A 27943-nucleotide genomic window follows, 5' to 3' on the forward strand; every position below is an offset into this window, starting at 1 on the left:
GGTGGAATTTTCTTGTGAATAATTAGTATTTGTTAAACAGTGCTCATTACATTTTATTTCTATCATTTCTCCAGGTACGGAAACACATAAATGATCTCTACGAGGACCTGCGAGATGGACATAACCTGATTTCGCTCCTGGAGGCCCTTTCTGGGGACACCCTGGTGAGTCCTTAACTGTGCTGAGGCATTAATTGGCATAACCCCTGGGTCCAGCAGGGTCTTCCTTCCCTGTGTCTTTTGCGCTCTCCAGTGTTAGACTGTTTTTGCATATCTGAAGATGCTGGACACTTTTCAAGTTGCGATCTCTTTTCCTTAATGTCTTGAATTCGTGTTTGCTCTTTTTATAATTTTATTCCTGAGAGAATGTTTACATGTTTTGCTGCGAGCCACCTCCTTGCATTTGGAAATTCAATCTTTGGAGTTCATAAGTTCTAGAAGCAGAATTAGGCCATTGGGGCCCATCAAGTCTACTCTGCCATCAATCTGTCTTTCCCTCTCAATTCCATTCTCCTGCCTTTTCCCCATAACCACTGACACCCTTACTAATCAAGAATCTGGCAATCTTAACCTTAAAAATATCCCTTGACTTACTGTCCACAGCTGGAGGGACAGAACGGAGGTAGAAACAAGCGGTTACGAGTGTTTTGTATGTTTTGGTCACCGCCTAAGAAAAGGGTTTTTATTCATTTATCATGTCTGCGGGCAACAATGCCAAGGCTGGCAAATACTGTCCAACCCCAATAACCATTGTCAGGATGGTCGGCACCACCTTCTTCAATCCCTGGTGAGATTGCTTACAGAGAAATGCTGGGCAGGGAAATCCAGGGTCCTGATAAGCAAAAAAACCCCATGGATGCTGCAGTTCTGGAATGAAAAAAAAAACAGAATGCTGGCATACTCGCTGGGTCAGGCAGCATCTGTGAAGAGAGAAACAGAATTAATGGTTTGGGTCGATGACACTCCATCACATAAATTTCAAAGGTTAAGAGTGTTTTATTGTCGTATGTCCCGGCAGAACAATGAAATTCTTACTCTTGCACCAGCACAACAGAATATATAAATATAGTGCACTGCAAGCAATGTAATAAATGAAAAGCATTCAGCACACACACACACACACACACACACACACACACACACACACACACACACACACACACACACACACACACACACACACGCACACACACACACACACACACACACACACACACACACACACACACACACACACACACACACACACACACACACACCTACCTGTAAGTCTGAAGAAAGGTCTTGACCCGAAACATCACCCACTCCTTCTCTACATATATGCTGCCTGTCCCGCTGAGTTACTCCAGAGCTTATTTGAAGGTTTTAGTGTTTAATAGCCTGATGGCTGTAGGGAAGAAGCTGTTCCTGCACCAGGATCTTACTGTTTCTGAAGGAACGTGGTTGAGCTAAAGCATTCACTGTTTCGCTCTCCCCATATGCTGAGTGTCCCCGGCACTAATTTAACTTTACTCAGAGGGTCATGGGGCAGCTTGCTTGGGATGATTAGTGTCTTGGAGAGGAACGTGGAGGTGACGGCACTCCCATTTACCTGTTACCCCATTCTTTAATGATTGCCAATAGCTGCTGGGTCTCTGATGTAACCAATATTCCCTCTTTCTTTTGTTTGCTATTCTCTTGTTTTATGTTTGCCTTATGTTTTCATTTCATAAAACATTTTTCTTCACTTCTCGTCTGTCCTGTGCCTTTTGTCCTTCTCTCCTGAACCTTCTCTGTGGTTCGATAGCCAAGGGAGCGAGACATACTGAAGACGTTACGGTTGGTGAGTGCAGTGGAAGCATGCGCGTGTGACCAGCATGAGGATGATGATGGTGATAAGGGGGTAAGGTTGCTTGACCAGCCCCCAATAACTCTACTAATGTTTCCTATACTGGTTGGTGAAAAGACTGGGTAACAAAGTTAGAACTAGAAGTTACTTTAGTAATGTACTAACTCTCTGGTAAAGGCAGTGCAGTAGGGACATGTAGAACCATAGAAAATAGGTGCAGGAGTAGGCCATTCGGCCCTTCGAGCCTGCACCGCCATTCAATATGATCATTGCTGATCATCCAACTCAGTATCCTGTACCTGCCTTCTCTCCATATCCCCTGATCCCTTTAGCCACAAGGGCCACATCTAACTCCCTCTTAAATATAGCCAATGAACTGGCCTCAACTACCTTCTGTGACAGAGAATTCCAGAGATTCACCATTCTCTGTGTGAAAAATGTTTTTCTCATCTCGGTCCTAAAAGATTTCCCCCTTATCCTTAAACTGTGACCCCTTGTTCTGGACTTCCTCAACATCGGGAACAATCTTCCTGCATCTAGCCTGTCCAACCCATTAAGAATTTTGTAAGTTTCTATAAGATCCCCCTCAATCTTCTAAATTCTAGCGAGTACAAGCCAAGTCTATCCAGTCTTTCTTCATATGAAAGTCCTGACATTCCAGGAATCAGTCTGGTGAACCTTCTCTGTACTCCCTCTATGGCAAGAATGTCTTTCCTCAGATTAGGAGACCAAAACTGTACGCATATCTGTTACTACAGGTGCCTTAAGCTACAAGCAACCTGTTTATTACCAGCTAGGGTGGAGTTTGTAAAAGAGGACTCGCTCCATAATTCAACACAACTTGTTAATTGGCAGTAAATATGCTCTTTGTAATTAAATAATTAGAAATAAGGGAATATCCAATCCAATCCAATCCAACTTTATTTGTTAAGCACTTTAAGACAACCAATGTTGACCAAAGTGCTGTACAGAAGAATAAACAAGACCTCATAAACAGACAATATACACAACAAATTATTATTTTCTGTGACAAAAGTAGGTGACCATATTATTTCCTCCCAGTTTCCTGGGTCAAAATCTGCTTTTTCTATCCCTTAAGGCCTCTGAGGTGAACTCTTTGGTGATCAATTGTTAGGAGGAGGTTTAGAGCTCCCACATTAGCTTCAAATGGAGTCATCGGACAAGTTCTTAAGCGTCAGGGAAAAGTAATCCCCTTCCGATCTGCAATGGAATGACTAGGAATTTGTCATTGAAACAAGTTATTGGAGGTGCACAATCAGACATGAATTTTGTAACATTTGAGGAAGGCGTGAAACTGGGGACTGCATATCCTTTGAGAATCTTCCTCATCTCCCTCCCTAGCAATAGTGAGGATATTTAGTCAATATCCTGGGAATCTCAGGGTGGAATTCTGCACTAAGATTCCATGTATTTAACCCCACACCTATTGAGTTGGGGAGAAGGGAGGGGGGGGGGGGGGGGCTCCAGATGGATCTAATATATAAACCAAGTGAGTGATTCCTTTGGGCAGCTTTTATAACAACGTTCCTTGCTTGCGCTGTTTGGGCATTGTATTGATAATAGCGAATGCATGCGAACTGGCTATTTTGCCTTGTCAACGTATGGTTGATTCCACCAGGGTTGCTCACCCTTCAACATGACTTCACAATTAAGCTCAAGAGCCTGTCACAAGCAGCTGTAGCAGTTAAAAATGATCGGCTGTCTTCAGCTTGCCATGGCATTCTGTTGCTTATCAAAGATAAATGAATTGAAAATGCCAGATGACTACTCTCATGATGGTTGGAGGTAATATCCATATAACAAGCTCTGCAGAGGTCCCTCCGATTTGAGTTGGAGCAGTCTTGTGTTGTGTGGGAAGTTGGAATGGAAGTGAGTGGAGACATCCTTCAGTGACGGGGCACTTTGACCTGAAATTCAGGCACTGCCCCCATAGCACCAGTGTTACAGCATTATTGAGGCACTGAATCTTTAATGGCAACTTGGTTGTTGTGGCATTGGCTTCAGTGCTTTTCCTACTCCCGACAATAATCATTCTTCTCTTTCCCACACCCACACACTCCACCACAATCTCCCTCCTGTCTACTCATTACTACCCCTCCAATCGGAGACTGCATTTTGGGGATTTCCATCCTAGCATTATATTTCAAACCTCAAATGAAAGAGAAGAGAGTGTGACTTTATGTCTGATATTTGGCTCTTGATCAGCTGAGTTTTGCAAAGATTGAAAGACTGGCTTCGTCCACTATTCTGAACCATCCTATCACCAACTAGACCGTGGTCCTGACCTCCCATCTACCTTACTGGTGACTCGGATTATCTTTAATTGGACATTACTGCACTTTATCCTGCACTAAACATTATTCCCCTTATCCTGTATCTGTACACTGTGGACTGCTTGATTGAAATCAAGTATAGTCTTTCCTATGACTGGATAGCATGCAACAAAAAGCTTTTCACTATACCTCGGTGCACGTGACAATAAACGAATCAAAACTAAACTAAACGGGTGGCCCCAGGCAGTAGACTGAAGCTGAATCAGATAGTTCACAATATTAATGTTGTAGAATCCTGGAGACCTACAGCACAATAGACAATAGGAGTAGGAGTAGGCCATTCGGCCCTTCGAGCCAGCCCCGCCATTCAATGTGATCATGGCTGATCATCGCTAATCAGTACTCTGTTCCTGCCTTCTTCCCATATCCCCTGACTCCGCTATCTTTAAGAGCCCTTTCTAGCTCTCTCTTGAAAGTATCCAGAGAACCGGCCTCCATTGCCCTCTGAGGCAGAGAATTCCACAGACTCAAAACTCTCGGTGTGAAAAAGTTTTTCCTCATCTCCGTTCTAAATGGCTTACTCCTTATTCTTAAACTGTGGCCCCTGGTTCTCGATCGGGAACATGTTTCCTGCTTCTAGCGTGTCCGAACCCTTAATAATCTTATATGTTTCAATAAGATCCCTTCTCATCCTTCTAAATAAGCCCAGTATACAAGCCCAGCCGCTCCAATCTCTCAAAGCATATAACAGTCCCGCCATCCCGGGAATTAACCTTGTAAACCTACGCTGCTCTCCCTCAATAGCAAGATGTCCTTCCTCAAATTAGGGGACCAGTACTCCAGGTGTGGTCTCACTGGGGCCCTATACAACTGCAGAAGGACCTCTTTGCTCCTATACTCAACTCCTCTTGTTATGAAGACCAACATGCCATTCGCTTTCTTCACTGCCTGCTGTACCTGCATGCTTACTTTCATTGACTGATGACAAGGACCCCCCAGATCCCGTTGTACTTCCCCTCTTCTTAACTTGACACCATTTAAATAATAATCTGCCTTCCTGTTTTTGCTACCAAAGTGGATAACCTCACATTTATCCACATTAAACTGCATCTGCCATGCATCTGCCCACTCACCCAACCTGTCCGAGTCACCCTGCATTCTCATAGCATCCTCCTCACAGTTCACACAGCCACCCAGCTTTGTGTCATCTGCAAATTTGCTAATTTTACTTTGAATCCCTTCATCTAAATCATTGATGTATATTGTAAATAGCTGCGGTCCCAGCACCAAGCCTTGCGGTACCCCACTAGTCACTGCCTGCCATTCTGAAAGGGACCTGTTAATCCCTACTCTTGTTTTCCTTTCAGCCATCCACTTCTCTATCCATGTCAGCACTCTACCCCCACTACCATGTGCCCTAAATTTGCCCACTAATCTCCTATGTGGGACTTTATCAAATGCTTTCTGAAAGTCCAGGTACACTACATCCACGGGCTCTCCCTTGTCCATTTTCCTAGTTACATCCTCAAAATATTCCAGAAGATTAGTCAAGCATGATTTCCCCTTCGTAAATCCATGCTGACTCGGACCGATCCTGTTACTGCTATCCAAATGTGCCGCTATTTCATCTTTTATAATTGACTCCAGTATCTTCCCCACCACCAATGTCAGGCAAACTGGTCTATAATTCCCTGTTTTCTCTCTCCCACCTTTCTTAAAAAGTGGGATGACATTAGCTACCCTCCAATCCACAGGAACTGATCCTGAATCTGTAGAACAGAATCGGGCCCCTGTGACCCACTGAGTCCGACCCGACCACCAAGTATTCATCTACGCTAAGCCCGTATTTGTTTCCTTTACATTCCCGTGAACTTTCCCCATATTCTATCACTCGCCTGCACACCAGGGGCAGTATACGGTGATCCATTAACCTACTGATCCGCTCTTCAATGGGATGTGGGAGAGAACCAGAGCACCCGGAGGAAACCCACGCAGTCAATGAGGGAACATGAAAACTCTACACCGACAGCACCCATGATCAGGATAGTACCAGGCAGCACCACTCACCACACACTGCTTTACCTTCCCACTTCACAATTGTCTACTTGTCCATACAATTTAGCTCATTCAGACTCTGTAGCCCCTGTCCCTGAGATGTATTCTGCACTGAGTTATTTTAAATAATGTTACCATTTTGTTCAAATGCTTAAATAGCTTTGCCCCCGTTTCCCAATTTTAAACCCTTCTCGCCTGGCCCTATCTGCTGCTCCATCTCGATCATCTTTCACTTTCTATTTTCACCTCCTTCCTCTCTTTAGCTCAATGTTTGATGCCTTCAGCTTTTTGGCACTGAAGGTTTTATACCTTAATCCTTTCTGGCTTTTGCTTTTTAATTCCTTCCTTAAATCCAGCTTCTGACTTGCTATTTGGAAAGCCAGTCCACTAACACAAGTAGCTAAGCGCAGCTTCTACTCTGCTGCCGTCAATAGTTTATAGCAACATGCTAATGAATGCTAAATGACCAGAGTATTTTTAATTTTGAAGGAACATTCGCAGAAGCAAATAATGACAAGGGTCTTAAGACTGACTCAAATAAACGTCCCAAAACGGGTCCAATTCCAGCTGCTGAATTATAGTTGTCCTATCGCAACCTCACCAAACTTTTAGAAGTGAACTCTGCAAGAAATGTTTGCAACTGCATGCGTCTTGAGTAGAGTGCCGATGGTTTAGTCACTAGTCACACCCGTAAGTTACCAGGATTCATTTTACACACCTAATTTGTCATTTCTAGCTTTCCTCAATTTGCTGCATTTTGCCGGGGTAGTTCTACAGCATCTTCCACTGGGAGATGTTGCCGTAGATTTAGCGCTTGGGAAGGAACTGCAGATGCTGGTTTAAACCGAAGATAGACACAAAATGCCAGAGTAACTCGGCGGGAAGAAGGGTCTCGACCCGAAACGTCACCCATTCCTTCTATCCAGAGATGCTGCCTGTCCCGCTGAGTTCCTCCAGAATTTTGTGTCGATCTTCGCAGTAGATTTAGCAATAGCTTATTTGCCGTAGTCCCTAGTGACTATTGTTGAATAGATTCCGTACACTGGTAGTTGTGTGTGCAGTTTAAATGGATAATTCTCTAGGTAAATAGACCATCTGCTGTGAGTATTGTAATGTTGTTGACTCGCGTAGTGGTGTCTACATTGATAATGCAGGACAATTGGTCATGCAAGTTGACCACAGGGAATTCGATATTGCTTGCCTCAACGCCAGGGTCTCTAATCTGCAAATGGTAGCTATGGACTAAAGCTGACCATTAAAATACTTCACCTTTTAAAAATAAATCACCTGGCTGAGTTAATTTCACTTTTTTTGTGACACCGAGGGCATTTTATCTGCCACTGAGAGGAGCTACAAGTTACTTATTAGCACCATCTGCCTTCAGCTTGGTTCTTAAGCCAACGGACGGCAGCTGAGTGATGATCCCTGAGGGTAAGATCTGTTTTCAATAAGAGTACATGTACACTTTGCTCCTTCCATCTGAGGGGATTTTCTACATTGTTTTGGCACCAGTATATCTTGGCACCCGTTTGAGAAGCAAACTGTCGGAGGTGGGCAGCCAATGCTCCCCCATTCTGCACACTGTGCTGCGTTCTCTCATATTCAGAGCCACTGTCATACTTCCAAAATTTTGCCATGTGTGGTTTAAAAATAACTTGGTCAAGGCTGTTTCAGAAGGCAACCTAACCTCAACTATTTGTTGTTCTTCCCCAGCCGACAATGAGCCATTATGGACTCCAGCCTTCTTGAATTCATCTGTTGCTGGCCCTGACTTATTCTGGCCTTTTCTTGCCTCCAGTTCCCCTCCACCCCACCTCTACCTTTCAGTCTGAAGAACAGTTCTGACTCAAAACATCATTGATTCTTTTTTTCCCCCAGAGATGCTGTCTGACCCGCTGAGTTACTCCAGCATTTTTTGTCTATCTTTGGTATAAATCAGCATCTGCAGATCCTCCCTACATATTTGGTGTGCTCACTGTTTTGCACATTTCTCCTCGAAGTAGAGCAGATGAAATTCTCTCCATTGGTAAATTTCCTACCGAAAGATTTGCAATGTCATTGATTGTCTGTTAAGTTTGGCTCGGCTGTCCTCCTGTCTTCAGACATTGGTGCTAAGGACAGGGAGGAGCGCCAACCCAAGCGCCTCGTGGTTTTGGGTGTTTAATTTGACTTTTGCAAATTTGGAGCGGCCCCGGGTATTGCTGATGAATGCTTCAAACTCTCATGCTTCCTCACTTCGCACTTCGTCAAGAGTAGACACATGCTGTGCGGCCACAACAATGCATGCAAAGCTTCAGAGAACTGCAGTGAATCCTTCAAGGGCTAGCGTCCGATTAAAGTTTTCTCCATCCGCTTTTGAGGCGTGTTATTAATCTGATGTCCTTGTGTTTCTTTTTAAACGCAGCCCCGTGAGAAAGGACGTATGCGTTTCCACAGACTACAGAATGTACAGATTGCACTGGACTACTTGAAGCGCCGACAGGTGCGTTTGCGTTCCATGAACCAGCTTGAGTTGCTGGGAGGGATTTGCTTGGAATGGCGAATGGGTAGAAATCTTCAAGGCGGTGGAACTGTTTAACAGTATGAATGTCCAGGGCATGTTTTCACTGGGTTAATGGTGGTTGGAGATGAAAACTAGAAGGCGTAGATATAAGTTAGTCACCAATAAATCCACCTGAGATTGGGCGAATCTTCTTGATACAGAGTCCAGTTTGAGTACAGCACTTGTGCCTATTTAGATGGATGTGAAATAGCCTGGATGCATTAAAAATGGAACATCATAAACTCATGGAGAGTGAAAGGAACAAGGGTTTATGCTGTTTAAGAAGGAACTGCAGATGCTGGAAAATCGAAGGTACACAAAAATGCTGGAGAAACTCAGCGGGTGCAGCAGCATCTGTGGAGCGAAGGAAATGGGCAACGTTTCGGGCCGAATCCCATCTTCAGACTGATGGGGGGGTGGGGGGGGGGGGGGGAGAAGAAAGGAAAAAGAAGGAGGAGGAGCCCGAAGGCTGAGGGATGGGAGGAGACAGCCCGAGGGCAGAGGAACGGGAGGAGACAGCAAGGGCTGCTGCTGGGGTTTGGTAAAGACAGTTTGACAGAGGCCTTTGGTCTGAACCAGAAGATCCAATTGCTACTTGCTGCCCTGTCAATTCTGCAATGATAAGTTCCTCTTAAAAATGGAACTAATCAGCTATCATTACAATGGTGTTCAATGTCCCTGAGTAGATTATTCTGGTTTTGTACCCACACATCTTTGAGAGTCAGAGGACAGGTTGACAAGGCTGTTAAAATATATGGGATCCTCTGTTTTATAAATAAGAGTTCAATTCAAGAAGAATGTTTTATTAGGGTTCAGTTCAAATTTGATGTCCAGTTCTGTTAGAGTGCTTCAGGAAGAAGTCTTACAGATTACAATCGGGTAGATGCACAAAGTCTCTTGCCCAGAGTAAGGGAAACGAGAACCAGAGGATGTAGGTTTAAGGTGTGGGATGATAGATTTAATAGGAACCCTTGAGGTAACCTTTCTCATGCAAAGGGTGGTGGGTATATAGAACGAGCTGCCGGAGGAGGTATTTCAGGAAGGCACTAATGCGAAGCTTGAGGAAAAAATGAGACGTGTACATGGGTAGGACAGGCTTAGAGGGTTATGGGCCAAACGCAGACAGGACTAGTGTAGATGGGACATGCTGGCCAGTATGGGCAAGTTGGGCCAAAGGGCCTGTTTTCATGCTGTAAGACTTGATGACTCCAAGAAACTTAACAGAAATGATGCAAGAGATTAGAGAAACAGGCATTGTTCATCCAATAGAGAAGACCAACAGCAGGTTTAATCGTGCTGTTCAAAATTAGACGGCCTTGACAGAGTTAATCAAGAGTAAATATGACCCATGGCAGGAGTTTTTAGAAAAATACTAGAAACTATGAATAATTGGGCAAATAATCAAGATTCTCCCGGTTTAAGAAAGAACTGCAGATGCTGGAAAAATCAAAGGTAGACAAAAAAGCTGGAGATACTTAGCGGGTGAGGCAGCATCTATGGAGTGAAAGAATAGGCGACCCGCTGAGTTTCTCCAGCTTCTTTGTCTACCAAAGATTCTCCCTGTGATCGCGTGGGTTTTTCCCGAGTGCTCTGGTTTCCTCCCACATTCCAAAGATGTACAGGTTTGAAGGTTAATTGGCTTCTGTAAATTGTCTCTAGTGTGTAAGATAGTGCTAGTGTGCGAGGTGATTGTTAGTTGGTGCGGACTCGGTGGGCTGATGGTCCTGTTTCCATCTTGTATCTCTAAAGTCTGAAACATGGATAGGTGACTGTTTGGGTCGGGACCCTTCTTAGACATTTGACAATAGACAATAGGTGCAGGAATAGGCCATTCAGCCCTTCGAGCCATTCAATATGATCATGGCTGATCATCCCCAATCAGTACCCCGTTCTTCAGACTGATTGTGGTAGGCGAGAGAAAGGTAAATGATAAGTGGGGCCTTTTATGTCTTTTTCAGCAATAGACTTGGCTGGTTTTCCTCCCAGCACCAAGGTGGCACAGTCTGTGCACTAGGGCACCAGCTGCACTGTGGGGAGCAGGCTCCTGGGCTGGGCTACAGCACTTGTCAACTTGAAACTGCCAAAGTAGATGACATCAGTGAGATGGTGGTGAGAAAATTGGAAGAGGGAAGGGAAATGTTTGGCTCAGTGAAACCTTATCAACATTTCTTCTGAATATGAAGGTAGACACAAAAAGCTGGAGCAACCCAGTATGATAGGCAGTATCTCCGTAGAGAAGGTATGGGCGACATTTTGGGTTGAGACCCTTCTTCAGATTGAACATGTTGGTTCTGCTTGTGCCTTGAATGTACAATTCTGCTCATTGTTTTGGACTTGTTTAATTGGCAGTTTTACTGCATACATTGGCTGATCTGATTTCCGATTAAGGGCAGGATGGTATGCTGGAAATTCTCTCCATTTAACCATTGCCAGCCTCAGGCACAGTGCAGAAACACAAAGGTCCACTGAAGTCTGTGGGAATTGTAAAATTACTTTTGAGCTTTATTGTAAGGAGGTTGCACGTAAGGTCATCGGGTCAAAGGGCGTGACGCACATAGCAGCTCAATCCATGTGGAGGACATGGCAGCCCATGGCATACACTGTTAATACACGAAACAAGTACTTTCTTACCTGTTAAAAAATGCCGAAATGGTCAATTTGTACGTTGAAAATAATTGTGGAAATCAGGGTAACCGTGAGAGACATTTATCCTACTTCAGAATTCCAAATGTGAGGAGAAATGATGGTAGAGAAGCGAGAGCTGAAGGGACAACAACAGGTAAAGTGGTTGGCGAACATTGGCCGTGCAGATATCAAGATTGGGAATTATCGCGTTTGCTCACTGCATCTCATCAACAGTAAGGCATTATTTGTGTTTTTTCTTGATTCCTTTGGTATCTAAAAAGTTTCAGAAGTGATAAATCTGCCTGTAAAATTTTAAAATCGCCCATGGTTCTCGAGTGGGTTTTTACATGCAAAAAGAAAATGCTTCTGAAGCTAAATCAGATTCAGATTCAATTTTAATTGTCATTGTCAGTGTACAGTACAGAGACAACGAAATGCATTTTCAATGTAATAAATGTATCATTGAAAAAATCTCCAGCCTTACGAGTGGTGTGTGGAAAAGTAAATTTTCTATCATTATGTTATTGAGATGTATATTTTGGCAAATAATAAAATGTCCTGACAGCTTAAACACCCACTCCTTTTCAATAGGATATTGTCAATTTGCTGAGGTTGATTATGTCCAATTAACAGCTAACAATTATGCCATTCCTTGGCTTGCATCTGAGTAAAATGTAATTCAAAACCCACGTATGGTTTGCGATTTTTTTTTTTTAATGATAAATTTAGCTTCAGAAGCGTTTTCTTTTTGCATGTAAAAACCCACTTGAGAACCATGGGCGATTTTAAAATATTACAGCCAGATTTATCACTTCTGAAACGTTTTAGATACCAAAGGAATCAAGAAAAAACACAAATAACTGTTGGATGAAATGCAGTGAGCAAATGCGGTAATTCCCAATATTTTCAATCTTGATATCTGCACGTCCAATGTTCACCAACCTCTTTAGCTGTTGTTGTCCCTTCAGCTCTCGCTTCTCTCTACTATAATTTCTCCTCACTTTTGGAATTCTGATGTAGGATAAATATCTCTCACGGTTACCCCGATTTCCACAATTATTTACAGTGCAAAAATTGACCATTTAAGCGTTTTTTAACAGGTAAGAACATACACGTTTTGTGTATTAACAGTATATGCCGTAGGCTGCCATGTCCTCCACATGGATTGAGCTGCTCCATGTGTCATGTTCTTTGACCCGATGACCTTACGTGCAACCCCCCTATAGAAACATTATCAAAATACGCTCCTCTTCCTCGTCTCGGAGTAGACTTTGCAGTTGGACAATTGAATTAACTTTCACTTTGTGTCTGGTGAAACAGGTCAAATTGGTGAACATTAGAAATGACGACATAACTGATGGAAACCCCAAACTAACCTTGGGACTGATCTGGACCATTATTTTGCACTTTCAGGTAAGTTTTTACTTGTTTCTGTTTTGTGCCTGCACTGGCTTCATTTGACACCCAAAGGTCATGTTTCTGCTTTGAGTGTGTATATTTGTGGTATATTTGTGGTGCTACTCAGTATTTGAAGGATGTTGTTTTGTGAAGTGAAGTGGATCTGTGCTTGTGGGTGGAATAAAGTGGAGCCAAGTTCAGTTCAAGTTGTGGATGGCACTGTGGTGGTAGAGGCCTGGGTTTAATCCTGACTTTGGATGCTGTTTGTGCAGAGTTTGCACATTTTCCCTGTGATCATGTGGGTTTTCTCCAGGTGCTCCTGTGTGTAGTTGAAGCAATAGTTCAATTGGTTACAGTAAATTGTCTTTGGTGCATAGCTCAACGGTAGAATCTGGGGAGAGTGAACAGGAATAGGGGGAGAAGTATTAAACTGGGATTAGTACAGGATGTCTCAATGGGTAGTTGATGGACAGCATGGATTCGATGGGCAGAAAGACCTGTTTCTTTGCTGTATCTATGATTCTAAGGTAACAGGAATTAAGGGACTGGAAGATACAAGTATAAAATCAATATCCTTTTTAGTTTAGTTTAGAGATACAGCGATGAAACAGGCCATTCGGCCCACAGAGTTCGCGCCGACCGCAATCACCTGCACAATAGTTCTATCCGACACAGCACCCAGAGAAACCCCACATGGTCACAGGGAGAATGTTCAAACTCCATACAGACAGCCCCCATTGTCAGGATGGAACCCGGGTCTCTGGCGCTGTAGGGCAGCAACTCTACCACTGCGCCGCTGTGTTGCCCAATGCTTTCTGTGGCATTTTTATGTACGGAATGGAGGGAAGAATGGGTGCTTGCAAGAATATGGGCAACTGGTTGAGAGCAGGAGTAATGCAGCGATTAAGTGAAAAATCACGTGTGATTGTTGCTATGGATAATGCATGAGCGCGTTCAGATACCCTGGGAATATATTGCAACAGGAAATGCTTAGGGTTGGCAAGTCCTGAGCTGGTGCGTTTCGGTGGTCAGTGGTGTGAGTGCCATTGGGAAGGTTTTTTTCATTCTGTGATGCTGTTGCTTCTTCTCGAACCCCAGTGAAGTGGCTGGAGGTCAGAGAGAGGCATGGCTGGTCTGAGACCACTGTGGAGCAGTGGCTTGGGTTCATTTTGTTCACAAGGGAGGTTATGAGGGGAACACAAATGATGCTTGTTAAATCAGCAGTGAAGTGTGTTGGATCTGTGTGAGGTTATGAAGGATGTGTGTGTGTGTCAGGTGAGACCGAGGAGTTCATGAACCTGTATCTCACTGACACTGTTGTGCCATCAGTCATTCTGACAATTGGATGAGGTGTTAAATGGAACATGTTCTCTTGCTTGGGTTGATGCGAATGATCCCACAAAGCTCCTTTGAAGGATGACAGCTGAGTTCCGCAGCCCAATTTTTGGTCTTCAAATAGCCTCATAATAAACAGATTCTCAGATTGGTTATAGACAATAGACAATAGATGCAGGAGTAGGCCATTCGGCCCTTCGAGCCAGCATCGCCATTCAATGTGATCATGGCTAATCATCCCCAATCAGTACCCCATTCCTGCCTTCTCCCCATATCACCTAACTCCGCTATTTTTAAGAGCCCTATCTAGCTCTCTCTTGAAAACATCCAGAGGACCTGCCTCCACCGCCCTCTGAGGCAGAGAATTCCCCAGACTCACAACTCTCTGGGAGAAAAAAGTGTTTCCTCGTCTCTGTTCTAAATGGCGTACTCCTTATTCTTAAACTGTGGGCCCTGGTTCTGGTCTCCCCCAACATTGGGAACATGTTTCCTGCCTCTAGCGTGTCCAAACCCTTAACAATCTTATATGTTTCAATGAGATACCCTCTCATCCTAAACTCCAGAGTGTACAAGCCTAGCCGCTCCATTCTCTCAGCATATGACACTCCCGCCATCCCGGGAATTAACCTTGTAAACCTACGCTGCACTACCTCAATAGTAACTACGCTGCACTCCCTCAATTATCTTACTACCTTCTTGAGTACACAATGTAGCTGCAACATTTCCCACATTATAACAACCCATCGAAAGTACTGCATTGGTTAAGACACTTTAGTTTGCCTTGGTAGTGACAATCGGAAATCCTGAATTGTGTTCCAAAGCTTTCAATGGTTCAATGGAACTTTATAGTCACCTGTACCAAGGTACAGTGAAATACATTTTTGTTTGCAGGTGAGTACAAGCATCACGATACATAAGCACTTAGATATATCTTAGATAGGTATCTCAGATAGAGTACACTGAGACAGTATGTAGAATCGCCAAATTTGGTATCATCTTCAAGTCCCAGTTGTTGTAAGTGCTGGATTCTTGGCCTGACCTTGAAGGCCCATTGTCCTGGCAGCGTTGCAGGATAGGCCTGGCTAAGCGTTGCCATTGGTGTCTTCCGCGCTGCCCAACGATCCAGTCGATCGACTTCTTGGAGAGACACCCAGTCCAGCCAAGCCCCAGGCTGTTGCAGGGCCTCCAGCGGCCCACTCCACCAACGAGGCACTGCGGCCCTCCCTCCGACTGCTTCCTCTCTTCCTCCTGGGCGGGGCGAGCCGGGCCTTCCGGGCGGGTCCTCAGTCCTCAGCGGGCGAGCTGGGCCTGTTGGTGGATACGGCCACGGCTTGCCGGGATTCTCCCACCATGCAGCTATTGTGCTGAATCGTTGATTGAAGAAAAGGTGTAACTGGATTCTTGATTACAATTTCCAAAGCTATGGGTCCTTTCACACAAGGAAGTCAATGTCGCCAATCTCATTTACCTATTATGGCCAATGGCTCGTTTACCTATAATGGCCCAATATTCTTACACTTTCCTCAAAAGCCTCCTCATGGAGTGTTTGCAGGCAGGGACCTGTTCTGGCATCTAGTCTTGTTGATTTGTGGAATGATGTACGGAAAACAGAATTTTCAAACTCCTTTATGCAGCAAGTTGTTATTTGGAATGCATTGCTTTAAAAGTGCAATGCAAACAGGACTGGACAGGAACATGCAGAGGAGAATTACACAGGCAGACCCTGGGTTAGGTAAGCGTTTCATTCCTGAAAAACAATTTTTTCCATAAGCTCCACAAATAATTTCCCCGAAACCAAGATATAAAACACATTGCACAAAAATACTCGGTTTCTCTACTTGATGTACTACATTGTTTTCTCCAAGAACCGCATCTTGTTGTCGTCTGTTTTTTAAAGCTCCCTTATTGTATCGCTCTGCTCCTATAATTCTTTCATCTCACCAACTATCTTCTATGTTCACCCTAACAATGCCCATGATGTAACGCGTACTGGCTTCAGTTGTTTATGAGTACATTGTCCAACTAGTTTGCTTTGCTATAACTTTCCTAAATTGAAACATTTTTAAATTCTAAAATTGCTAGAGTTTTTACGGAATATCGGATTTCTGTAAGTCTTCCATAACTCCGGGAACCCCTGTATATTCAGAAATGAAATTCAATTCAATTCAATTCAATTCAACTTTAATGTCATCGCACAAATACAAGTATGAGTACAACGAAATGCAGTTTTGCGTCAGTCCGTAGTAGTTGTGCACAAAGAAATAAAAAAAATAGAAAGAGGGAAGATACAGAATAATCAAAAAAATACAGAATAATTAAACAATGGGGACGGAGGGACCGGAGAAATCTATCGGCGGGACTCCGAGTTCAGCAATGTGATTGTATTGTTGTAGAAGCTGTTCCTCATCCTACTAGTACGTGACCTGAGGCTCCTGTACTGCCTCCTTGATGGGAGGAGGGCAAACAGTCCATGGTTGGGGTGTGAGGGGTCTTTGATGATCTTTCCAGCCCGTCTCAGACACCGTTTTTGGTGGAGGGCATCCATGGCAGGGAGCGGGGCTTGCAGGACCATGGGGAAGTGGTGGAGAGGTACCATCAGGATGACACAGTGGTACAGCAGGGCAGCCCAGTGGAGCAGCTGGGAGAGCTGTTGCCTCACAGCCCAAAGTTTAGTCCTGACCTCGGGTGCTGTCTGTGTGGAGTTTGCACATTCTCCCTCTGACTGCGTGGGTTTCCTCCGGGTACTCTGGTTTCCTCCCACATCCCAAAGACGTCTAGGTTTGTAGATTATTTGTCCTCTAATGTGCAAAGAGAGTGGATGAGAATGTGGGAGAACATAGAACTAGTGTAACCAATGTTAATCAATGGTTGGTTTGTACTCAGTGGGCCAAAGGGCTGGTTTCCATGCTGTAATTCCAAGCCAAACTAAAGGGCCTGTTCCACTGCGGTGACCCAATTGGCAACTTTAGAAGAGTTTAGGAGAGTTTGAAAAAGTGTCATGTTGAAGACCTCCTTCGACTATGTTGAAGACTAGCTTTGACTAGCTTTGGGAAAGTTGTACACCGAATAGTGGAGAGTGAAGACGACCTCCTTCGATCTCCTTTGACCTCCCTTCGACTATGATGAAGACCATCTACAACTACCTTCGACTACCCTCAATAACATGCCGACCTACTACAACCTACCTCGACTAAACCTACGAGTAAAAAATATATAGATTTTTTTCCATGGCGACCTTTTTTTTTACTCACAGGCATTTTTCAGCATGTTGAAAAATACTCCGCAACCTTGCTGAGGCCTCGAGTACGCGGGGACTACTCTCGAGCATGAAGGAGAGTTACAAAGACCTCCTAGGACCTCGTGTCAACCAAGTTGCGAGTATGAGTCGAGGGCAAACTCTTCTAAACTCGCCAATTAGGTCGCCGCTGTGGGGCAGGCCCATAAGATAGAGCACATTATGCCTGTGCAACTCTTTCAGGCAATATACAGTGTGGCGAGATGCTACGATCCTCAAGGTCCAGTTCCATTATCACATGGAAATATTGCAAATACCATACGCATCCGGTGGGCGGCGCGACTCTCGTCAGCAGCGGCCTCTGCAGTCTGTCCGCGTTTTATTATTTTCTGTCTATGTTTTTATGTAGTTTTTGTTATTTTTTGTTGGGGGGTGTGTGTGCGGGGGGGGGGGAAACTTTTAAAATCGCCCCCTGCACGGGAGACCCGACCTTTTCTCGTCTGGTTTCCGTTATCGTTGGGGCTGCAACGAGGAGTGGCCTCCAACAGAAGAAGCCGGGGACTCTGGTGCCGACTCACCTCACCGTCGCGGGGCTGGCCGAGTCCGGAGCGGGTGGAGCGGTGGAGGAGCGCTGCCGCTGCTGCTGCTGCGGTCCGACCGGAGAGTCGGAGGCTTCAACGGCAGGTCTGTGGACGGCGGCACCGGGAGCCCGCGGGTCCCTGGAGGGAGACCGCTTTTCAGGGCTCTTGCAACGGCGACTTCCCCCGCCCGAGTTGCGGGGTCGAAGAGCTCCTGGAGCGGGGCCTACATCACTGCCCCGCGCGGCTTGGAATGGCCGCGGGACTCTGCGAGTTCACGCCGGGGGCTCTAACACCAAGACCCGGTGTGCGACCTCGCACCACCCGGCGTGGCTTTAATGGCCGCGGGACCATCGCCATCGCCAGCCGGGGGCTTTGACTTTGACTTTGACTCTGACATCGGGGGGGGGGGGGGGGGGGCGGGAGAGTGCAGTGGAGAGATAAGTTTATTTGGCCTTCCATCACAGCGATGTGATGGATGTTTATGTAAATTATGTTGTGTCTTGGGTCTATTTGTTTGTAATGTATGGCTGCAGAAACGGCAAGGGGTCCAAATGACAATTAAATGTATCTTGTATCTTGTATCATCTCGTTGTCTCTGTCTCTCTCTTCTCTGGGTGGTTAAGGAACCACATCGATTTGAAATCAATGCAGCATTTCCTGCAGTATTTCACAAGTTCCTGCATCTGCACTAAGCGAACATTGTGTCAGTCTGGTGCAGTAAAGTGAAGAATTTATTGGGGTTGTGGTCCTTCCTGTGGTTTAATGCTAGGGGGCCTCCTTCTTGTGACAGGTTTAGCTTCATTCTGAAGGAAGTAGCAAGTGGCTGAAACATCCAATGATATAATTATGGTACAGAGAATCTGGCATCAAATTTAGTTCTAAAGTGGCCCAGGAAGTGGGGTTAGCCCAGACTCTTCAAAGGTAATTCAAGCAGCAGGAGCAGTCCAGAGGAAGGAGGTGGTTTACACAAATCTATTTTAGAAGTTGTCACTTATGTTGCCACCTTCAGGCCTTGGTTTGTTTGTAGGTGAGATTGTTCTTGGCAGGTACAACTTGCTTGCATCTTCAATCTCAGTAACTACCTGAGGGATAAGAAATGTAACATACTTTTTTAAATTCATTCAAGAGATGTCGGCTTTGCAGGTTGAGCCAGCGTTCAATTGCCTGGCATTAAATAACCCTTGAGAAAGTAATGGCGAGCTACCCTCTCGAACGCTGCAATATTTACAAGCAGAAACATCCTTTCCTCCAAACCCCCCTCCCCAAAAAAAACCCCAAATTAGGATGTTTTATTTGGATCTCGTGACCATACATTAATTAATGTGGTGCCTGTGACTCCATCACTAAAATTATATGGGGCAAAGAGGAAACAGGAATTATTCCAAGCAGCCTCTCGATCCTGACCCAACATTTAATGTCATCATTTCTTTGTTCACCAGCTCATCTGATTACTTTTGCTCAAAGTTCCTCTGCATCCAGAAGCCTATTGACCTCGGCTGCAATTACACTCTTGGATATCCTGTGTGTGATATAAATAGATGATATCGTTTTGTGGTTCCATCCCCATGGTGGATAGGTTCAATAAAGTCATTCTGAACAGGAAAGAGGGTGGCTGAGGGCAATTCTTTCAGATTATGAAGAGTTTGATGTACATAAAATTTAAAAAAAGGCACCAGAAGAGTGTGTGGGTGTGTGTGTGTGTGTGTGTGTGAGTGTAAGTGTGTGTGTGTGTGTGTGTGTGTGTGTGTGTGTGTGTGTGTGTGTGTGTGTGTGTGTGTGTGTGTGTGTGCGTGTGTGTGTGTGTGTGTGTATATAGTCATTGATAAATATAAAAATGAATTGAGAACAAGCTCCTTTATCCAACGTGTAATGGGACTGCAATTCACAGCTGCAAGTGAATCATCCATGGACTGAAGTCTAAGCTTAACATAAACCATGCAGTCTGACATGCTTGATGGAGAGAGGCTTGATGGAAATTCAGAGTTAATGGTCTAAGAACAGCATAATTCAGAGGTTGTGCACAAAACTGTTAGCTTTTGTTTGCTTCCATGTGTAGAACCTCTCCTTGCACTAAAAATAAACGGTGACGTACGTTGCAAATGTTGCTCGGCCACAAGGGGCATTTTGGAACAAAAATCCATCAGTTAGTTAAAAATAATCTATCAATCGCAGGCACAAGTTAACAAGCGACCTGGCATCTGTTATTTGCATTTGAAAATTCGATCAAACTCTCTGCTAACCTTCCAGATTATAGAGAATACAACTGTAGTTTTAATGAACTCTTGTCATTTCAGCTTTGGATCCCAGTATTCATTCTAATAAACCAAGTTCTGCACTTACAGTATCCTTCACAGAGGGTGGTACCCAGAACTGCACATTACTTGTGGTTTAACCAGGGATTTGTAATACTGTGGCATTCATTCTTCTACTTGTATCCCAGCAACCAGATGTAAAGGCCAATGATTCCTGAGCCATTTTGTTGATTCATCTGTGACATTTTAATGATCTATCCCCATGGCCCTTCAAGTAGTTTGGACCAAAGATCCTATAGCGAGCAAGATCGATCACTCGACGAAAAAGACGTAGTACGGTCATGGGCAGATCCATGGGTAATTTTCGGCCCCATTGCCGTAACCGGCTTCCGTCTCCACACCAAAGATCCCATAGGATACTAGCGCGGAGACGGAAGCTGGTTACGGAAACATCCTCGTAAAAATAAAAATTATTTGGTAAAAATCTTCTCCTCATTTTCAGAATTTTAATTTATTAACACAAACTGTTCCCCCGCAACGTTGATTACACTGCGGGTCAGGTCGGGTCAGGTTACTGAAATGGATGAAAAAAAAGGCCCACGTTCCGCTCCGTTGCATACTACACGTCAGCCCATTGCATTTAGAAGGAGTGGTCTCTATCTTGCTTGCTATAGGATCTTTGGTTGGACCACCACCATTTTGGAGAATATTCTGCTTGTTGGATCAGCAGTGGATCATCTTGTATTCATTGACAAACATTTACAACTTTTGTCCATTGGCTCAAGTTGTCCAAATCTCTGTAATTGAAGGATTTACCTTCAGGGTCACCTATTTTTTGTATCTTTTTAACCTCAGATACAATAGGTGGCAGTGCATCCCATGGCAAAACCTTCAGCCCCAGGATAGATCTGTGTGAGGCACCTGTGTGAGTCACATATCGATTATCTGAGTGGCCTCCATACTCATATTCCATATCCTACCAAATGCCCCAAGGAGGTCAAGAATTTGCTTTCAGCTCTTCAACCTTCAGTTTTTTCTGATGAGATATTTTATCAATGATGTTCTGAAAATTCCTGGAAATAATGCCCCAAGGCACACCATTGTCCGTGCCACTGAGGGGTGCAATGAGTATGTGTGTGTATAAGTGTGACACTGGAGTGCAGTGTGTGTGAGAATCACTGAGGGGTACAGTGTGTGCATGTAGGAGACACTGAGGGCGTGTGTGTGTGTGACGTTACACCAAGGGTGCAGTGTGGACCTGACCCACAAGCTGTTGTTCTCTTCATTGTTGTTCAGTGTGGAGTTTTGATTGATTGCTGTATCAAAATGTTTTACAACTCCCCAGTGTTTTCAAGGTTCTCTTTAAAGGTTCCCTTGTGTTTCTGCAAACGTTTTTCCTCTTGTTAAATCTTCAGCCAGTTTCTTGTCACGAACCATAGCTCAATTCGGTTTTAATGTGTGCTCATTATAAATTGGCAGCCACATGGAGTGAGAGTGTGAAGGTAGTTTCCTGTGTCACAGAGTGAACAGTGACAGGCTGTCGATCCTGTTCTTGTCTTCACGTGGTCTGTTCAGACCTGCCGGTGTTCATCTGGAGTTCTGCATGGAGGCAATGTGGGTCAAGTTTGTTCACAGAGTGGATATTGGATTGTATTTCCAGCCCTTTATTTAGGTCATTAATATCGCTTCACGAGGGTGTTCGGGAATCTAATTGCACCTGAAATGGGTGAATATATAACTTTAGAGCACTGAGGTTTGCTGTTCCCTCTTACTCCGTCATGCGTATCATAAAGCTCCTTCCACATTATTCGCCCAACCCCATTTGCTATATCCTTCCCTGTCCCATTCTGTGACTCTGTGTACGTACGTGACTTCCCCTGAAACACATCTGCATCGCTTACCTCTACAACGCTGTGTGGTTATGATGTCATAAGGTCGCAAGGTTCATAAGTCGTAGGAGCAGAATTAGGCCATTACGCCCATTGGATCTACTCCGGCATTCAATCATGGCTGATCTATCTTTCAACCTCATTCTCTTGCCTTCTCCCCATAATCTTTAAAAAATACACCAACGACTTGGCCTCCAGAACCCTCTGTGGCAATGAATTCCACAGATTCACCTCCCCCTGACTAAAGACATTCCTTCTCATCTACTTTCTAAAGGTATGTCCTTTTATTCTGAGGCTGTGTCCTTTGGTCTGAGACTCTCCCTGTGGTGGAAACATCCTCACCTCATCCACACAATCCAGGCCTTACACTATTCGATAATTTTCAATGATTTCCCCCCTTATCTTTCTAAAACAACAGTGAGTACAGGCCCGGTGCTGTCAAAAGCTCGTCATGCGTAAAGCCACAATCATCCCTGTGATAATTTTTGTAAGTGTTCAAAATTTCTACTGTAACCTGAGTGAAGATATTCAACCAAACACTTTGCCGGATGTACCGCGACGACCTCATTTGTGGTTTTGAAGTTTTGGACTCGCCCACCATGTTAGAGTGTAATTATGTCCTCATCCAGAAATGAACGAATGGTTCGGTGGTTAAGACAAGATGATATAAAGTGCTAATTGTGGCTGTTTGTCATGACCATCAGTCCAAAATGAAACTCTTACAGCATATCATGCGATCACTCATTTTGGGCCATAACAGGATAGCAACAGCTGACTTACTCCTCGGCAAAAAATATTCTTTTTACCACTGATTTTCACTTCCTCCCACTCACCTCTGGGACAGAAGGTCAAAGTCCCACACTCGCCAGCTGACTGTAGATCCAAGCGGAGTGTTGAAGGAATGTAGCAATCCCAAAGATCCCATCATTGAAGAGCAAGGAGCATGTTTGACGGCTCTAAGCCTGTATCCGCTGAGGTTTAGAAGGATTACGGACCATCTGATTGAAGTCTATCAAATAATGAAAGGCCTGGATAGACTAGACGTGGAAAGGATGTTTCTAGTAATGGGAGAGTCTGAAACCAGAATGAATAGATGTGTCTTCAGAATGGAGATGAGGAGGAATTTCTTTAGTCAGAGGGTGGTGAATCTGTGGAATTCATTGCCACGGATGGCTTTGGAGGCCAAGACATTGGGTATTTAGAAATTGGAGATTGATAGATTCCTGATTAGTAAGGGCTTCAAAGGTTATGGGAAGGCAGAAGAATGTTGAGAGTGAAAAATAGATCAACCATGATTGAATGGCTGAGTAGACTCGATGGGCTGAATGGTCCAATTCTGCTGCTATGCTATGTCTTATGCTCTTATGGATTTATGCCAGGCAGGATTGGCCCCCTCAGGTGAATGTTAAGATCCTCCAACAATCATTTGGAAAAAGACAGGGGAGTTCTCCCTGCTATTCTGGCCAATATTCACCCGTTGACCATTAACAAAAGAAGAAGTGGGTTAATAATTGGAAAGAAATTGATACTTAAATTTTGGAAAAATACAACCATACCAACTGTTAAAATGTGGATTAGGAATATGATGGACATAGCACGCCTTGAAGAAATGAGACTCCGACTAATAGATAAATATGACCAATTCTTAAGGAGTTGGTCTCCTTTCATCGACTTTTTGGAATCATGTGATGCAGCAGTACCGTAAAGATTGCTGATTTCAGTTCATGACGCGGATAGATCTACATCTCTGAATACAGATTTGAAAAATTCTCTTTTTTCTCTTCTATTTCTACTTTCCACTTTTTCTTTTTCTTTTTTCTTTTTTATATACACACTTCACGTTTTTCTACTCTCTACCATCTATTTTTCCACTTTTTCCTCTTTCTATTGTTTTCTTTTTCTTGTCTTGCTTACTTCCTTCTCATAACATAAAACTAGAGGTTGTACATAGAGTGGATTACGGTATTACATAGTTGGCACCTAAAATTAGGTTCCACTCTACTGTTTTGTACTGTATTAACTTCTAATAAAATAAACAAAACAAAAAAAAACAAAAACAAAAAAACAAAAGAAGAAGTGAACAGCAGCTGCTTGTCGTGGGACGTTGCTGTGTGCACATCCGTTGCTGCTTTAATTGCATTTCAAAGCCTAAATATGAACAAAGAAATCTCAACAAAATATGCTGGAAACACTCAGCAAATCAGGCAGCAAATGTGGCAACAGAAACAGAATTCAAGTTTAAGGTCAAAAAGCCTTTGTCAGGCACGTGCAGTGCAGGAGCACTGGCTGGAAAAGCATTTGGATTACTTCAGATATTTTATAAATGTAAGTCTTTATCAGCAGTGTTTACTTTCAGCCTCCATGCACCAATGACATTCCCCACATCAATTCTAACACAGGTTTCTGCTTCACTGTGCGCTTATAAGTCACTAAGTAATGTCTGAAGAAGAGTCTCGACCCGAAATATCACCCATTCCTTTTCTCCAGAGATGCTGCCTGTCCCGCTGAGTTACTCCAGCTTTTTGTGTCTCTCTTCGGTTTAAACCAGCATCTGCAGTTCCTTCCTACACACTAAGTAAGGTCAATTTGGAGCCTTCAGTCATGCTCGAGTGAGACTCAAGGTTGCAGTCAGCTCATTGATCCCCGCACACTAACACTATCATACATACACCGGGGACAATTAGCATTCAAACCTGTACTTCTTTGGAGTGTGGGAGGAAACTGGATCACGTGGGGAAAACCCACGCAGATCACGGGGAGAACGAACAAACTCCGTGCAAACAGCACCCGTAGTCAGGATCGAACCCGGATCTCTGGCCCTGTGAGGCACCACCTTGCCCTTGAACCCATCTGTCCAGTTTTCTCCATTAACATCTCTTGAGCGGGTTTATTTGCTGATAAGACACTGCTTTTTTGTGGGACTGTACCGAATTTTGTAGTAATGCCTACACTTCAAAAGTGCCTCATTAGCTGTCACTTGCTTTAGACTGATGCGTCTTGAGGTTTTGTGGGATGTTGTGGAAATGCAAGTCATTCTTCTGTTAATTTTATACATTGGGCCAGAATAGAATCAAGCTAATTATGACAGTGGATCACAGTGCATGAAACTACATGATAGTTAATATCTGAAAAACTTGCAGAAATGCACTTTAAAAATAACACGCGTGGAACATGTGGACTGTACCGATTGCAATAAAGTTGTGAGCTTGTTATGCACATGACAGCCACCTGCTCCAAGATATTTAAATAGTACGTGTCATAAAACCTGGTCAGTGAACTGAAGTATGTTGACAGGTCACATGTTCAAACAGCAGGTCAGGATAAGGAAAGAGTTACCATTTCAGGTTGAATAGCCTTCAACTGCTGAAAGGTTGCCGTTCTACCCTACTCTGATCCTCTTCCATCAGCTCATTGTCTCTCTATTAGGGATGAGGTGTTGGCACGGACTTAGTGGGCCGAATGGCCTGTCTCTGCGCTGTATCTCTAATCTAAAAGTTAAAAACTAATGCCAAAAGGTTGAGTGGGAATTTTGGGAGGAGATTGAGAGGGGATCTTATAGAAACTTACAAAATTCTTAAGGGGTTGGACAGGCTAGGTCAAGGGGTCACAGCTTAAGGATAAAGGGGAAATCCGTTAAAACCGAGATGAGAAGAACTTTTTTCACACAGAGAGTGGTGAATCTCTGGAACTCTCTGCCACAGAGGGTAGTCGAGGCCAGTTCATTGGCTATATTTAAGAGGGAGTTAGATGTGGCCCTTGTGGCTAAGGGGATCAGAGGGTATGGAGAGAAGGCAGGGACGGGATACTGAGTTGGATGACCAGCCATGATCATATTGAATGGCGGTGCAGGCTCGAAGGGTCGAATGGCCTACTCCTGCACCTAATTTCTATGTTTCTATGATTCCCGAGAGGCAGGGGTTGGAACGGGTGGTGTTTGGAGGCATGGATTGCCAGGTATATAAAGGCAGTTTTTAGACACGAGAGATGTGTCTTGAAATGTTTGTGGAATTCATTTAGTGGAAGGCCAGACTGTCTTTTAAAATCTCATTGAAGACTGAGGCCTTGGGTTAGTTTTAATCTTAACACTACGGGGTTTTTATTCCCTGCTGATTGTCCTTCACATTGATTTACTGGAGATTTGGCATTTTGGCCTTGGCCCACTAGGGGACTGAATTGTGTAGGAAGGTACTGCAGATGCTGGTAAGAAGGGTCTCGACACGAAACCTCACTCATTCCTTCTATCCAGAGATGCTGCCTGTTCTGCTGAGTTACTCCAGCATTTTGTGTCTATTTTAGGGGACTGAATTCCTCTGTCGTGTGGGGAAGGGGTGGAAGATGCAGTGGACATTTGCTAAGATGGATGGAGAGAGTGGGGGGGGGGAGTTTCAAACTCTTTACTTGGGGAGATAGGGAGGGATGGATGGAGAGCTTCAAGACTCCTACCCAGAGGGCGTTGGGGGTGGGTGGAGGGAGAACTTCAAGCCCACAGCTACACCAATGGACAACTGACAGAAGCATTGTCCTGAGCAGCAGTGGCGTGAACCAGTCCTGCACCCGCAGTAACCATGCATTGATGCTGTCTCCCACTTCAATCCACGGGTGAACTTCTTGTCACGAACAACAGCATTGAATGTTAAGGGCTTGGACATGCTCGAGGCAGGAAACATGTTCCCGATGTTGGGGGAGTCTAGAACCAGGAGCCACAGTTTTAGAATAAGGAGTAAGCCATTTAGAAAGGAGACGAGGAAACACTTTTTCTCACAGAGTGGTGAGTCTGTGGAATTCTCTGCCTCAGAGGGCGGTGGAGGCAGGTTCTCTGGATGCTTTCAAGAGAGAGCTAGATAGGGCTCTTAAAAATAGCTGAGTCAGGGGATATGGGGAGAAGGCAGGAACGGGGTACTGATTGGGGATGATCAGCCATGATCACATTGAATGGCGGTGCTGGCTCGAAGGGCCAAATGCCTACTCCTGCACCTATTGTCTATTGTCATTGGAGAAGACTTCATTTTGCGCGATCTTCCTTCCTCTCTTGGCACACCGACTGTTCTCAGAGTTTATCGGGCTCCTTAATATTCAGGTCGCCACCACCAATGTGGCCACCTCCAATCTAAAGGGCCTGTCCCACTTTCACGACCTAATTCACGACCTCTGCCGAGTTTGCCTTTGACTTGTACTCCCAGCATGGTCGTCACGAGGTCGTAGGAGGTCGTCGCAGGTCGTGATGCTAGTCGTAGGTACTCGTGGCATCAAGTAGGTCGGGGCATTTTTTCAAACATGATGAAAAATGTCCACAAGTAAAAAAGATCATAAAATTAGGCGGTGAAGGTGCGACAGGCACTTCAGTTGTTCTAGTGGAAACATGTTGTCTCCAACCCAAACCATCAGATTGGGACGGATCAGTTAGTTTATGCAGTTGACCATCAGGCTTGACCCCAACAACTTGAGGTAAAGTTGTAAGGACATAGCTGCAAGCAGTCTGACAGATCGGGCAGGAGGGAATTAAACAAAATAAGACGATATCTGTTCCAGTCATTTCCTTTGAAGGCATTTTTTTTTATTTCCAAGGAGAACAAACATTTGGAAGAAGCAAAAAAAACTCCTTTCTTTTTCCCACCCCCAAATGTTTGTGTTCCTAAGAAATGAATGGACTGGAGCTGAAGGTCATGTGATTGAGGCCTCAGGAAGAGGCCCAGCCAGATTTGGGAAACTGAGCTGTATTGTTTATTTATGGAGTGGTTTAGTTGGCACGGAGCAGGATAGCTGTGAAGGTTTGCACTGTGCAATGCACAGCAGCTCATCGGGGCTAGGTTTCACCCTCAGTCCAGCCCCGGACGTTCTTTATCGCCCGATTTAACCACTGTCACAATGTTTAAGAAGAATTTAGACAGGTACATGGGTAGGATAGGTTTA

At 44.4% G+C, this 27943-nt stretch overlaps 1 protein-coding gene across 1 annotated transcript in view; it reads left to right on the forward strand.

Annotated features, from left to right (window-relative positions):
- LOC129696942 (dystonin-like) overlaps positions 1-27943 on the forward strand; it is a 529669-nt gene that overhangs the window by 159582 nt on the left and 342144 nt on the right. The window contains 3 exon segments of the mRNA XM_055635073.1: positions 75-164; positions 8581-8658; positions 12664-12756. Of these exon segments, the coding sequence (XP_055491048.1) occupies positions 75-164; positions 8581-8658; positions 12664-12756 (261 nt within the window).

This window comes from Leucoraja erinacea, chromosome 5 (genome assembly GCF_028641065.1).
Source record: "Leucoraja erinacea ecotype New England chromosome 5, Leri_hhj_1, whole genome shotgun sequence".
NCBI lineage: Eukaryota > Metazoa > Chordata > Chondrichthyes > Rajiformes > Rajidae > Leucoraja > Leucoraja erinaceus.